This window comes from Raphanus sativus, chromosome 1 (genome assembly GCF_000801105.2).
Source record: "Raphanus sativus cultivar WK10039 chromosome 1, ASM80110v3, whole genome shotgun sequence".
Classification (NCBI taxonomy): Eukaryota; Viridiplantae; Streptophyta; class Magnoliopsida; order Brassicales; family Brassicaceae; genus Raphanus; species Raphanus sativus.
The window spans coordinates 16288885-16303474 of record NC_079511.1 but is presented as its reverse complement, the minus strand read 5'-3'; the positions used below and the strand labels follow the sequence as shown (position 1 = coordinate 16303474).

At 36.1% G+C, this 14590-nt stretch overlaps 3 protein-coding genes across 6 annotated transcripts; 2 read left to right on the top strand and 1 right to left on the bottom strand.

The window, feature by feature from the left end:
• Nucleotides 1-1377: 1377 nt before the first annotated feature.
• On the top strand, nucleotides 1378-3107 carry LOC108860484 (putative F-box protein At1g33020). 3 transcript variants are annotated; one of them, XM_056986736.1, is made up of 2 exons: nucleotides 1378-2713; nucleotides 2848-3107. In XM_056986736.1, exon 1 carries the CDS (start codon nucleotides 1402-1404, stop codon nucleotides 2641-2643), a length of 1242 nt encoding a protein of 413 aa, XP_056842716.1. In that variant the 5' UTR covers nucleotides 1378-1401; the 3' UTR covers nucleotides 2644-2713; nucleotides 2848-3107. The 3 variants fall into 3 exon arrangements, with proteins under 3 accessions (XP_056842716.1, XP_056842712.1, XP_018489860.1); XM_056986732.1 differs by having other exon boundaries at nucleotides 1378-2736; XM_018634358.2 differs by having other exon boundaries at nucleotides 1378-2753.
• Nucleotides 3108-3243: 136 nt separating this feature from the next.
• Nucleotides 3244-6648, bottom strand: LOC108807047 (dolichyl-diphosphooligosaccharide--protein glycosyltransferase subunit STT3B). Its single transcript, XM_018579287.2, has 6 exons — nucleotides 5641-6648; nucleotides 4732-5268; nucleotides 4152-4606; nucleotides 3807-3929; nucleotides 3632-3691; nucleotides 3244-3534 (listed from the first exon to the last, which is right to left on the bottom strand). The coding sequence occupies exons 1-6, from the start codon at nucleotides 6565-6567 to the stop codon at nucleotides 3405-3407; spliced, it is 2232 nt and encodes a 743-aa protein (XP_018434789.1). The 5' UTR covers nucleotides 6568-6648; the 3' UTR covers nucleotides 3244-3404.
• Nucleotides 6649-6742: 94 nt separating this feature from the next.
• Nucleotides 6743-8306, top strand: LOC108807057 (protein GAMETE CELL DEFECTIVE 1, mitochondrial-like). 2 transcript variants are annotated; one of them, XM_018579297.2, is made up of 2 exons: nucleotides 6743-7401; nucleotides 7943-8306. In XM_018579297.2, the coding sequence occupies exons 1-2, from the start codon at nucleotides 7051-7053 to the stop codon at nucleotides 8159-8161; spliced, it is 570 nt and encodes a 189-aa protein (XP_018434799.1). In that variant the 5' UTR covers nucleotides 6743-7050; the 3' UTR covers nucleotides 8162-8306. The 2 variants fall into 2 exon arrangements, with proteins under 2 accessions (XP_018434799.1, XP_018434807.1); XM_018579305.2 differs by having other exon boundaries at nucleotides 6744-7556; nucleotides 7943-8106.
• Nucleotides 8307-14590: the final 6284 nt, after the last annotated feature.

Below are 14590 nucleotides of genomic sequence, written 5' to 3'. Positions count from 1 at the left end.
ACCAGTGAAATTGTTTTGATGAAGGACTATTATCGGTCTAACCCATTTTACGTTTTCTACTTCCACCCTCAAAGAAGCACTGTCAAACGCGTTGAAGTCCAAGGTTTTGAGAATTTTGGTAGAGTGTACGCCTTTGTAGACCATGTAGAAGATGTTACGTTTTTAATATGAAACCTCACCAGCTGCGACAGATCTTTTTAGGTATGAAAGCATTAACAAATTTGATGCTTTTAGAGGATGTATGAATTTACAGGTGTCAAAACCGGACTGCTACAATCCCTTCTTCCAGTCGGCTAAATGCTCTATTTTAATAAAACGTGTATTCTCTCTCTCTCTCTCTCTCTCTCTCTCTCTCTCTCTCTCTCTCTCTCTCTCTCTCTCTCTCTCTCTCTCTCTCTCTCTCTCTCTCTCTCTCTCTCTCTCTCTCTCTCTCTCTCTGTCTCTCTCTCTTTCTATGTAAACATCAAGTTAATCAAAGATACTAAGTTTTATTTTATCCATGTCGGCTGAAATTGTCTTCATAGTCTTATATAATATCACAAAGTATAGCTATTTCGGCTATGAGTGTAGCTTCGCACTTTACAAGTTTTTATCATTCCTTTGGCTTACCACTTTTTCCTTGTTATCATAAAACTGTTTCCTCTGTGCTATGAGATATGAGACGCTTTCTTTCCGTATTCATTCTATTATTTAGTTTGGACTACTAAAGCTAAAAGGAACACTTTGACTAGCGACATGAAACAGAAAAAGACCATAGTTTAAGTAGACAGAAGTAGTATTAGTATAACTTGTTTGTAAAGAAAGATTACTGGTTGCCTTATAATAAAACTCATGATGATGAATATCAAGGAAAGCAAATTTCAACATATCTTGGTTCCTGAATAAAATTAAGAGTAAAGAAAATAACAAGGTTTAAGATTCATCCAAGGTTAGTTAGATACCAACTAAAACCGAGCAATGTCATAACATAAAACTTAAGACAAACACCATTGAACATGAAGTAGTTTGTTCTCAGACAAAGAAAAGCAGCTCGCCTGCTGCAACAAGAGGAAAAGACTTACCCAAACGAAACATATCCACATACTACATATCTCCCTCAGAAAGTAAACCACAATGTTAAGTAAAAAAAAAAGAAAGTAAACCACATTCCATAATTCTTCATATATAGGTGATTGGTTTTCTGCTTTGGCATATGCCTTCTTTACAGCAGTAAATCTAGTAGACCCAAAAAAAAACACAACCAAGGTTTGACCAGTTTTATACCTTAAAAACCGGTACTGAACTAAATCAACCGAACCATGAACGATATGGTTCGGTTCGGTTCAATATGAAAGCCCTAGGCTCTTCTCGAACTATATATTAATTGATTGCCTAGGATGATTTGCATTCATCAGTCTGATCATGAATTCAATCCCTCTTGATCTTTCTTACGAAATATTCTCTAGATTGTCTACCAACACAATAGCAAGGTGCCGTTGCGTGTCGAAGCAATGGAGATCCATCCTCTGCAGTGCAGATTTTACCGAGTTGTTCTTAACCAAGTCTTCGGCTCGCCCGAGTCTCTTATTTGCCATGAGAGGAGCTACAGAGAATGAGTTTCTCTTCTATTGTTCGCCTCAGATCCATAGTCAAAATGGGAAGGCGTCGTCAGCCGCCTATTGTAAGTTGAAGATACCTGATGACAGGCTAATATTTATTAGTCATGCCTCTGGTTTTTTTTGTTTCCGTCATGAGCCGATCTCAAAAAAGGATGAGTATACAGCGCATGTGATGTTTAACCCTAGCACAGGACAGACTGTTTTCTTACCTAAACAGAGGACGGCCCATGAGAGCTTTTTAGGGTTTGATCCGATTGAGAAGGTATTCAAGGTAATGTCACTCATTGCTGATGGATCACTTTATGGATGTATTCACAATATTTTGACACTAACTGGAGAAATGAGGTGGAGGAAGATCCAATGTTCCTTGTCCCATTATCCTAGGTCCGAAGGGATATGCATCAATGGATCTTTATATTACTTGGCTGCAGGAAGGGATCAAGCTTACTATATAGTTTGCTTTGATGTTCGGTCTGAGAATTTCAAGTTTATTCAGGCAGAATTTTATGGTCCTTGGGCTAGAAGCTTGATAAACTATAAAGGTAAACTAGGTGTGGTTAGTTGGCGAGGTCATAACTCTAGTGGATATTATTGGGGTGAGAATATAGGCGTGAATAGTCTTCCTATGCATGAGTTGCGTCTATGGGTTCTAGAGGATGTCGTGGAAGGAGCTTGGTCGGAATATTCCTACACTCTGCCTGTTGATAAATTTGGGGACACTTACCGTCATGCTTCAGACGTTTGCGTAATTGGAGTGACTGCCACAGGGGAAATTGTTTTGTTTAAGCAGTATAACTATACGTTTTCTGTTTTCTACTTCCATCCCGAAAGGAACACTATCCAGCGTGTTGAAATCCAAGGTTTTAAGAATCAAGCTACAGTTTACGCCTCTGTAAATCATGTTGATGATCTCACGCTTAATATTAAACCTCAACGGGTGCAACAAGATCTTCTTTTATTTAATATGAACTATCACCAGCTGCAGCAAGATGTTCATAGTAAGACTAACAAATTTGCTGTTCTGAGTCTTCTAGAGGATATATGAATTTAAAGACCAGTGTCGAAGCTGATTGCGAGGATAATGTTTATCATGTCAGAGTCTAGCTATTTTGCCTGTGAGTGTAGCTTCGCATTTAAGGTTTTCATCACTTTCATGTGAGCTTTGTTTTTTTTTTTTTTTTTTCTGGTTATAATGAAACTATTTTCTCCCTGCTATTTGATAAGAGACGCTTCTTTCTTTCGTATGCAGTTTTGTTATTAGTTTGGTCTGGTAGAGCTAAAAGGGAAACACTTTGATTAGCGATGTGCAACAAAAAAAAAGGCTTGGTAAGAGGTTTCTTGTATGCAAAGAAAGATTCTTGGTTGCTTTGTAAACTTTAGCAACCAGAAGGGTATCTTACAGTACACTCAAGTTATAAAGTAAGACTGATGATAAATTTGTTGGAAAGCAAATTCTACATAACACCATTATTAAGCATGAAGTCCTAGCTTTTCGAAAAGTAATTTGTTGAATTGATTTTTATTTGACTCACCTTACTTCAGGTTGAAGTGATGTTAGGATTTTGTTCACCCTACTTTAGGACTTATTGGGGTTTATATGGGCTCAAACCAATCTCGCCAAACAAGATGAACAAACCAGTGCAAATATGTTTCAAACTTATACGCGATAATAAGTCGCAAAAAGTTGTCTCTGCAAGAAAACAGAACCATGTCCAACAAAAATCCGAAATTATAAGTTTGTTTCCTGCTTAAAACTACCAAACTATCTAAAGCCACATTCTCTGATGATGGAAGCTCTTAAAAGAGTCACACCCTGTTTGTGGGAGGCTTGACTCTGTAAATACGGACAATCCAGTTTGATGTTGTGTAGGCTTCTTCCAAGTGTTCCAGTTTGATGTCTTTGTTCCCTATCTCCACCCCTCTTGCTCTATCATACCTGCCAATCATTTCACAGCCCAACTTCGAGTTTTACCATGTTGAAAAGTAAAAACGCGTTTGCGATGTTAACACTTGAAATTAGGTAGTTAACATACCCGGCTGGCTTGCCATATTCCGTGACCAGCTCGCCGAACCTGTAATAGCATAACTTGTACCTACAAGAAACGAAAAAATACATTTCAGATGAGTTGCATCGGTTTTCAAATTATAGCTCATTTTGGGGGATGAATATCTAGGAATAAGAATAAGAGTCTTGAGGTTGAAACTTACATGAGACAGTTCAGCATCTTTGGTGATGCGCCCTTGTCTACACGGAACTCGCCATTCACAAGGTAATCAGGTTCCTTGATCACTGGGTATACTCCACCTCCGATTCTCACCATCCACAAGAACCTAACCCACATTTTTAATTTTTAATGGTAAAATGGATCAGTTAAATCCACACATCAACTGTATTCAAAAAGTTTATTTAACGCAGTAAAGAAGTGATTGTTTATTAACATACAATACAAGCCAATGATTAGTGCCATATTTTATTGACACGCACAGCAACGATAACCAGATTTTCAGAAATTAACGAGAAGAGGAATACATGGGAGAATTAAAGAGACTTACTTGTTGATATCATCTGAAGAATAGCCAGTAACGCCACCAAAAACGACCAATACGTAGTTCACATCAAGAGACCTCATGATGTCATATGCCTCGTCTTCATAAGAAGACATGGCACGTCCAACAGTAGCGATATGAGTGTTGTTCCAGGTGTTGTTATCGACGATGACCGTTCTGTTTCCCATAGCAGTGATTTGGTATCCATAGTCCCACCATGACATGACCTTAGCATCGGTAGGAGTATTTTGCCTAAGCCAGTAGTAGGCCTCGCGGTAATCATCAAAGATGATTCTGTTCCCATGGGCTCCTCTTGCAGCTAGGACAATTGAGGGAGATGAGTACGCCTCTGATGTCACCCATGTGCAGTGAATAGCATATCTACTGAGCAAATAAAATACACCCACAAGAAGAGCAATGGCACCGTTCTTCTGGAAAGGTTGAGACTGATCAAGTGTAACCTGCTAGGACATATGAGATAAGTATTAAATTTTCTACTCTCACCAGAGAAACGTACTACAGTTCAAAGCAGGTGATAAGTGGTATATAGTAGAAATTGGTGGAAACAAGGACACTAAAGATTCACCTTTGAAGAGGATTTTGAACTACCGACTCCTTTCGTTGAACCAGTCTGGGGAACCTTTTGTTTCGTCCTTAACAGAGAAGTTAAATTCTTGACAGTAGCGGAGACAGCTATGGCACTGATAAGGCAAACCGCTGGAGTGGCGACGAGAATAAGCCGAACCATGACACCAGCAAAGTACAAGCTGGTGAGACCATACATGACGATAAATATCGTAGCATCTGACAAACGCTTGAAACAGAAGTAAAGTCCGGCAGGGAAAAGGAAGAGCAGAATATGGTAGTCAAACATGAAAGACGACCAGGCCGTAGGCTGATGCTCAGAGACAGAGGCAATAATGGGAATGTGATCCTTTGCATAAGTGGGGTCAAGCAATGAGTAGAATCGACCAGTCCATGGAGATATATAGCCAGATGCTGTTCCAACACCCAATGCAATACCACCAACCAGAATGGCCGATGTGACAGTTATCTTCAAAAAGGTTTGGAACAACTTGGTGTCATTGAGCTTGTACTTCACCCAGTCAAGGAAGTAAAACACCTGTACATGTAGATCAAGATATAGTGTGTGAAACAGTAGTCTTCTGAAGAAAGACCAGCAACAAGGTTCCAACTTTCTAGCTCGCAATCAACAGAAACCCAATTACAGTAGTACTAGGCACTAAAGAAAAGTCGAAAAATGAATTGAAATCTCTAAAGGAAAAGCAAAAGATGAGTCTGAAGCTTAATCCCAACAAGATCTAAGATTCAGTAGTCTTCTAGAGAAAGATTAGTAAAAAGGTTCCAACTTTCTAGCTCACAATCAAAACAAATGTTAAAGAAAGGTTGAATAATCAATACCCACCCACTAAACTCTAAAAGATCATTCATCAGAAGATTAACCCAAATGTGCTAACAAGAAGAGGTAACAAACCTGCATCAACAAGAAGACACCCATAGCACCCATATGCTCACCAGATTGAACATGTTGAAACCCAACGAACCTAATCTGCATGGCAAGCAGCATCCCCAAGATATACATACAGTTATACGCAACGTACAGCCTCATGGAATACCTTCCAGTGATCAACATCACAAGGACGTAAAGAGGAACCAAGTTAATAATAAAGACATATCCTCCCCAAGCCGAAACCATGTAAAAGTAACCAAACGCAGAGCCAAGAGCCCACGACAGAGACCCCGTCTTCACCGCCTTAACAAAGAGGTAAAACGTCAACAAAAGCGCGAAAATCGCCACCGCCTCGTTGTCATACGATCCAGCAACGGACCGAGAGATGTATCCAGGGCATATCGCGATGAGAGCAGCGGCGACGAGCCCAGCCCCCGTGTCCCAAATCTCTTTACCGAAGAAGTACGCGACGACGGTGGTGTTGGAGGCGAAGAACGGCGCCGTCAGGACGCAGACCTCGCGGATGTGGACGAAGAAGCGGAGGAACCTCAGCGCCCAGTAGATCAGAGCGGCGGTGACCATGAGACCTGGATAAAGCGTGCCGCCGATGATCCTACCGAGAGGGTACCAGGACTCGGAATCGAACCAGTTCCAGAACTCGTGGAAGCCTTTCTCCGTGAGGAAGAGCGTGGTGCGGTAGTTGAAATAGGGATCGAACTCGTGGATCATGGATTCGTAGCGGAGGACGCTGAAGAGGCGAGCGATGAAGGCTAGGACGTAGACTAGGCCGAGGATCGAGACGCGGAGCAGTAGCTCCTGCTGCTTCGTCTTCAGTTTTAGGGATTTGAATGAGAAGAAGCTGTTGAGCAGATCTGGGGTGGTGTTCTTCGTCGCCGTTGGTTCCGATTTCGGGCTCCCATTCGCCGTCGTCGGATCTTGTTTTCCTCCCATTTGATTTAGAGGAAGAAGCAGAGTGTTGTGATCTGAGTCAAGTCGTCGTGTTGTGAGAGTGGAGAGTTCTAAGAGCACTATTATCGGTGTTTCTAAGAAATGTCCTAAGCCATTATTTGGCAAAAAATAAATCAAAAATGTGCAATTAACCGAAGGACATATCAAAAATGTCCTTAACTAAGAAGTTTTTCTTCTCGTCCTTAGCTGCAACGTGTCACCGTGGGAATGGACGATTGAAAGGGCGATGGCCACTATCCTCCGTTGGGTCTTTCTTCTTCATCGTGATTCCGATTAATCGGAGATTTCAACTCAATCAACCAACGACCATCGCTCGCTTTCCCTTAACCCTAGCACCACTGCCTCTGGCGCTCCGAGAATCTTCCAATCTCTCGGAAACCAGGCGACGAAAACGGCTGGGACATCGCGACGGGAGGATCGTTCGCAGGAGGAGGATCCGACGATCTCGATTGGGATCACAAATCGATGTGGTCCACTGGTCTAAGCAAAGAGCATTTCGACGGCGTCTCTGTTGGCCGTCAGAACAACAACGCCGCCGCGAATCCTCCTTCTTCTGATAGTTCTTCGGGTGATGTGATGAGCAAGTTGGGACCGAGAGAAGCCGCCATGGTTAACGAGATGAACGAGTACGATGACATGATCAAGGAGATTGAGAAAGAGAACAGGCACAGCAGGGGATTCGTTGGCGGGATCAAGCAGAAGATGATGGAGATGAGCGTGCTTCTGAAGCAAGTCAAGGAGCCTGGTGCTAGAGGGTCTTATCTCAAGGACTCTGAGAAGACTGAGATGTACAGGTTGCATACGGAGAATCCCGAGGTTTATATCGTTGAGAGGCTTGCTAAGGATTTTAGGATCATGAGGCAGCGTGTTCACGCCATTCTTTTTCTTAAAGAGGATGAGGAAGAAGAGGAGAGGAAGCTTGGTCGTCCTTTGGATGATTCCGTTGAGCGTTTGCTTGATGAGTACCCTGAGTAAGTGTCTCTCTGTGTGTGTGTGGCTCACTTTACAAACTTAAAAACTTAAAAAAGAAGAACTTATTTGTAGAAATTAAAACTTCATCATGTTCTTGTTGATTGAGATAATTGCTGAAAGCCTTATACTAGATGCAAGTTAGTTTGCGGAGTCAACATTGAAATGCAAAGCTAGTTTCTTTTCTTGATAATTGTCTTAGAAAGAACGAAAGTAAATGATGGCATTGCTACTTACTTGTGGGTAGTTTACATTTGATGAACCATGGCATTTTATGGATAGATAGTTATCTACTTTCTCGTCTGTTATTGTAAAGTTGTTAGACGCCTTGATCATTTGATTCTTAGATTCTATTAAATATGCATTCTCTTTTGGTGTCTTAAACCAGTGGAAAGGAGAAGTGAAGTGCCACAAGTACAGCAGAAGACGTTCATCAGATGGTTGGAAAATCACAGTTGAGAAATTGGGTCCTCAGGGCAAACATGGAAATGGAGGTGGCTGGAAGTTTGTGAGTCTTCCTGATGGATCAAGCCGGCCTCTCAACGAAGTGGAGAAGATGTATGTTAAGCGTGAAGCCCCACGTCGCCGCCGTAAGATTCTCCTTTGAATTTGCTAGAACCAGACTCCATCAATGGTAATGAGAATTGTTATCTCACTTGGAGAGTGTAAAAGTTAAAACTACTTTGTTTTGTTTGATCTTTTGGTTGAATAGTAAGATGGGTAGCTTTATTTAATTTACTAAGATACATATTTTTGTTCTACCAATAATCTTCAACAATTAAAAAGTCCTTAAGCATTGTCCTTAACTTAAAACAACTAATAAAATATGCTAAGGACATCTTTTTTGTCCCACTGATGAGGTTGCTCTAATAAGCTCTGTGTTATTTCACAAGTGAAAGAAGTGAAGTGAGTGGCGGATTATATGGGCCTACGAAACTAATACTGAGCCCATTATTCTCTATGCATAGCCCTACTTCGATTTACCTTTTACGTCTATCCATCTTCGTCACGGGCTTCACTCTTCTTCCACTCTTTTTTTGTTTACTTTTTTATGAATTCACGGATTCACCTCCACTCACCCTTTATAAACCTAGTTTTAAGAAACTGGTATTTGTGCACAGTCCTACGAAATTACCTTCCGTTTTCCCTTAATCCTTTTCGATATTATTTTAACATAATACTTTTTTTCCAAACAAATCTATATATCAATGGTTATAGATAAAAGACTAGCAATTTTATTTTGTCCCAAAGAATATATGATATCTTAAAATTCTAGAAACTTCTCTCCAGTTCTTGTTTTTCCTTTAATTTTATGGAGAAAATTGATTATGCATGAGGTTCCTTTTATCATCGCTATCTAACATATGCAATCAGTCATGAAATGCTTACATGTTGAATGATGTAACATGCTTGCATTAGTTTGCCTAGCGCTTCTAGCTAAGAATATAATGTAGATTGTCTTCGTTTTTGATTTTTTGTATTCATATGTTGTGCTTGTCCAAAAATATCTTTCCAAACCTATCTACATCCACTAAAGATCGATGCAGATATCCAAGAATCATCTACCAAACATATTTTCTCTGAATATAAGACTAGTTGTTATTGTTGATGTTTGAGTCAAACTTTCAGCTGGTACATTTGATGTGAACCATGTTTTGAATTCTCTTTATGCATGTCTGATCAGTCCAAATGGGTTTCTATCAATCCTTCATTCCTTGCTTTCCAGACATACCAAATTATCCATAAATAAAGATTTATGTCATTTTCCAAATCCTTAATACTATTCTTCTATAATACATGTTAGTGTATATGTTTGACACATGGAATATATTCGGATGAGAAGGTGTAACTGATAGAACCCACACTTGAAAACACTTGGGGACATTCGAAGATAGCATGAGTTACACACTCATCAGGTTCCCACATCTTAGACATATATTACCACATTGCATAAGGCAATAACTCAGATTTCTTGTAACAACTACATGTCATATGATAAACTACCATATAAGATAGACAAATTTCTTAGGAGGAATTTATCTTCCAGGAAAAGGCTTGAAGCATCATGATACTTGGTTCTGTATAAACGACATCTTCACCAGCGCTGAGTACGTTTCTAGCAACCCATTATTCTGACTTAGAAATACACATAGCACTCTTGGTAAAACTCCAACAGTAAGTCACGATGTAGAGATTGGCTTATGGCCAAACTTCTAATGAAGTGTATATCATCATGTGCCATGAAGTCCTCAAGCATTTCAACATTCCATTTCCTTGAATCATGTCTAATAAATTCACTTACTGTCATTCTAGGATGGATTACATGGACATTTGGCCTACCCGTCCTTGCAGGTGAACTCAGAGTATAGGGATCCTACCATGCATTAACATAATAAATTAAACCTAGTTAAATCAACAATACATTGGTTTCATATATATGGTTGACACATGCCTTGAATTTTCATCTAGCAGGGATCGGCTGATCTTGGTATCAAGGATTGACCAATCTCAGGCAAAGATCATCTGATATTTACAGCTTGGATTGATAGATCCTTGCAAATCCAAAATCCAGTAAAAAAAGAAACTAGTCGTTAAATGTTTCATGTATTTCTCTGTAGGGTTTATATCCTAGTTTGTAGTACGAGAAGATTGGGTTCTATCTAAAGGAAAATAATCTCTAACAGTTGTTTATGGAGATGATGGTGCATGTATTGCACAACTGAAAGTCGGTTATATCGAAGTAGATAGGACAAATCACATTATACCAAAATTGTTTTTCACCAATGATTTACCGAAAATAGTGATGTTTGTGTTTTAGAAATTCGTTCATGTGATAATTTGACTGATTTATTCACAAAAATGCTACCCACTACTACTTTTAAGAAGGTAGTTTACTTTACCGGATTATGTCGTCTCAGATATCTTAATGCATGTACGTAAGAAGGGAAGCATGGAAGCAACTACGTGATATACTCTATTTCTTTTAACCATTATTTTTCTCACTGAGTTTTTTTCGTAAGCTTTTTAACGGAAAAATATCTTACGGCTACAATTGACATCAAAGGAAAATGTTATAAATATTATGTGATTTACATTATAGAATTTACTTGTTTTTCAAGTTGTACTTTATGTCTAAATTAAACCCTCTTATTATATTCATATATAAATAACTAATTACTTCTCAAATAATATTCACTAATTTTTGTTTATCTCTTCTTTACTTACAACTTAATATACAAATATTATTTAATAAGAACCATGGAAATTTATTTAAGAGAATAAGACAAGTGTCATGTGATTTACGTTAAATAAAACATAGAAATATATAGTTTCTATTATACTAGGTTAAAACATGCGTTTTACGCAGAGTAAAATGATTATTAAATTAAAAAAAGATTACATAATAATTTATGATATATATAGTGTTACATAATAATACATTTTAAATTGAAATGGTAGTAAATGAATTTATGTAGTAGAATAAAAGTATGTCAATACTAATCTCGAATCATTTACCCGATTTATAACCTTTTTATTGAAATTGATCCAAGTAAAAATTTGATTTTAATTATTTTTACCTTCTAACTCTAATTGTTCACATCATACTAAATAGCATATTATATATATATATATATATATATATATATATATATATTATATATATATATATATATATTCAAAATAAGTATTGTTTTAGAATTCTCAATGAAAAAAATATTAATTATATGATATATGTCCTCTCCTTGAATAAGTAAGAGAGGCTATATAGTATGCTGTAAATATTAATGAATATATCTATATAATATGCTATTTAGTATGATGTAAACCCTGGTCCAAAGAATATTAAGAACCGATAAATTAGAATAGAAATATTTATTCAGTTGTATCAATGAATTAATGAATATGCTTGAATTCAGAGGGGATACTCGAATTCCTAAGGACACAAGCCCAGACCAAAAATAAGGCTGAATTAAAAAATATATGTAGCAAGGTGGTTTTGAAACTTTGACACTACGGGAAATATCTAATGACATTTAACCTATACACTATAAGTAGTTTTTATAATATTACGGCTGGAAACAGGTGCTTCATCTGATTTGGACCAGGGCCGACTCTTCTTGTATAGCTAACTATATGACAAATTAGTATAGTTCATAAATTATATTATCAACCCATATATTTTTTCTAATTCTCCTGACCAAGTTACATATTTGAACATTTAACAATTTCTTATGTTTGTATTTAACTGGTTTATGATTATGACTGTTTTCTAGTGTTTTGTTTACGATTCTTTATAGTGGTAGAAATTATAATAGTCTAGAGGTCATAATTATAAAATTATGACCTCTGGACTATTTATTAATGAATCATATTATTAATGACGTTGATATTATAGTCCGTAAATGAATTATTCAGTGGCAGAAATGTATATATTCTAATTATATAAGGCATTAACTTAATGAGGTTGAAAATGTCTGTGAGAGGTACACATTAGATGGTTCGATTTTAATTAAATTACAAAAGTAAGGTTGCTTTCCTCGTTAATAAATAAGGGGTTTTTTTGGATTATACTGAGGTATCTTGGCCTCCACAGAAGTGAATCCAGACTAATCACGTGTTTGCAGCCTATGTTTTCGGTCCACGTGCCGGTCCCCTATCCGTGGCGATGCCGAAATGTTAATTTCCCAGTGCCCTGTGGGATTCGAACCCAAATCCGTATTAGGGCCGAAACTCCCTCAAAACGTCTTTGTTTTGCAAAAAACTTTACTAAAATAAACTGATAAACGTCACCATGTAAATAAGCGAGATATTCATCATGGAAACTGCAAAGATGTTACTTTTGCTAAAGAAGAAAGAATGAGCTGTCACATAAAGAAGAAAAAGAAAAAGAACCGTATTAATATCATAGAAGAGAAGAGTCCAAAAGCAAAACAAATTCCAATCGAAGTTGATTAATAGATATACAGCTGTGAATATGTATATATTGTAAGTAAAAATAAAGAGATTTTCTATCTAAAATAAAATGTTGAGAAGGCAACCAGAGTATTATTTTATATATTAATTTTGGCCGAATTTAAAAGAGAGTTTCTTACATCTTACAGTTAGACCATGAAACAATTTAATTTGGCCCAAAGTTGAAACACACCATCAATTTATTTTCATGCAGACTACCTGGACCACAATTATATTATGAATAAAAGTTACACCCCGCGTACTCTCCGAGTTTATCCCGATTTTTAAGTAACTCGTTAGGCCCGTGGTCACTGCACGGATAGCACGTAGCAAGTTTCCGAACAGGGGCAATATCTAGAAAAAAGATCTAAAAAAAATAATAAAACTCAAAAAGCAGGAGAGAGATAAAAAGTTTTAGTATCTAGTATCTTCTTTTAAAGGTTACAAGAACACTTCTCGAAATATGGGGATACTACTTGTTACTTTTACAGATTGCTAGTTTTGTTTGAAAAATAAATCTAAACTAGATCTTGACCCGCCCGACCGGACGGGTATTTATTTTATGTTTTGAACTTTTTTGTTTATATTAAATTATGTATTTGTAATATTTAAACATTAAATTAGATGAAAAATTAATCGTTACAGTTATAACAAAAAAATTAACTTAAAATTTTATAAAAGATTATGATATAAATTTTAAATTTCCTAATTAAAATAATATAGAGGTAGATCATATTTTGTTCTATTCCAAAATTTTAGCATCCCTTAAAAAATTGTAAATACATAAAATATATAAGCGAACTATAATTTGTTATATTGTTAGCTTTAGATTAATATGTGGATCTATTAAATAAATTACAATTATATCTTTAATGTTGGACACATCCTGTTATCAAAGGGTCATACTACAGAAATAATAGTATAAATAAAATTCATATCCACTTGTATAAACGAATTTATGCTAACATAATATGAAACATTGGCATATACGATACACTATATAATGTATTGTCCAAAGTACATATACATTGTATTGATTTAGATGAAATGCCAAGGACGTGTGTTTGTTTTAGTAAAAGTAGATTTAGTGTCAATCAAGAAGAAGAAGAAAAATAATATTAATGGGTTATGTTAGGCGACTGACTAATGTGTTAGGTTATGGCCCATTAATGAATTACGTTAATAATGGTTACGTTAGATGAATGGTGTGAAATTAATAATGGTTAACCTAATGGCATTCAATGGTAATTATTTAGGAAAAGTCAGGGTTAAGTACTAAATGTACTTCCCTTTTAATAGATTACTAGATCATGACCCGCCCGGTCGGGCGGGTTTTCATATTTTTTGGAAGCATGAGATATGTTTTTTATTGTTATGATTTTTTTTTATTTTTCTTTTGTACATTATAAAGTTAATTATTTAAAAAACAATTATTACATATTTACTCGGTGAATTTTATTATATTCTGATGTCTAATATATTACATGTGTCTGATATATAAACAAAAAGTGTTTAGTTTCGTCATTTTTATTATTATTATTTTTTTGGAAGTGATCGTGGGTGTGTAAAGATGATGTAGAAGATCAGTATTTATAGTTTAATTTTAGGGTAACAATAATGTACACCGATATATATACTAAATCAATTAAGTAATTTATAATAAATACCAAATCACAGTATATGGTTACCGAAATATTATGTATAATTGTAATGACTTGGTGAATGTATTTTTCCATAAAATATTTTCTTTGAAAGTAAATTTCGAGATATCTATATCTGTTATGTAAATAATCATATGCATCGAATATATACTACACAAATATTCTCTAAGGCAATTTCCTAATATATCTTATTAGCAAAATCACCCATAATTGTAAATATAGAATTATGGGTCATTTTGTTAATCTATTAAACATGTTTTATAAATAAATTTAATATTTTTAGTGTTATATATTTTTAGTTTATAATAGTTATATTTATATTTATATGTCTAGTTAACATTATTATTCAGACCCGTGCATATACACATAATTTCAATTTTATTAAGATATTAAACTAATATAAAATAATTAGTCAAACATTT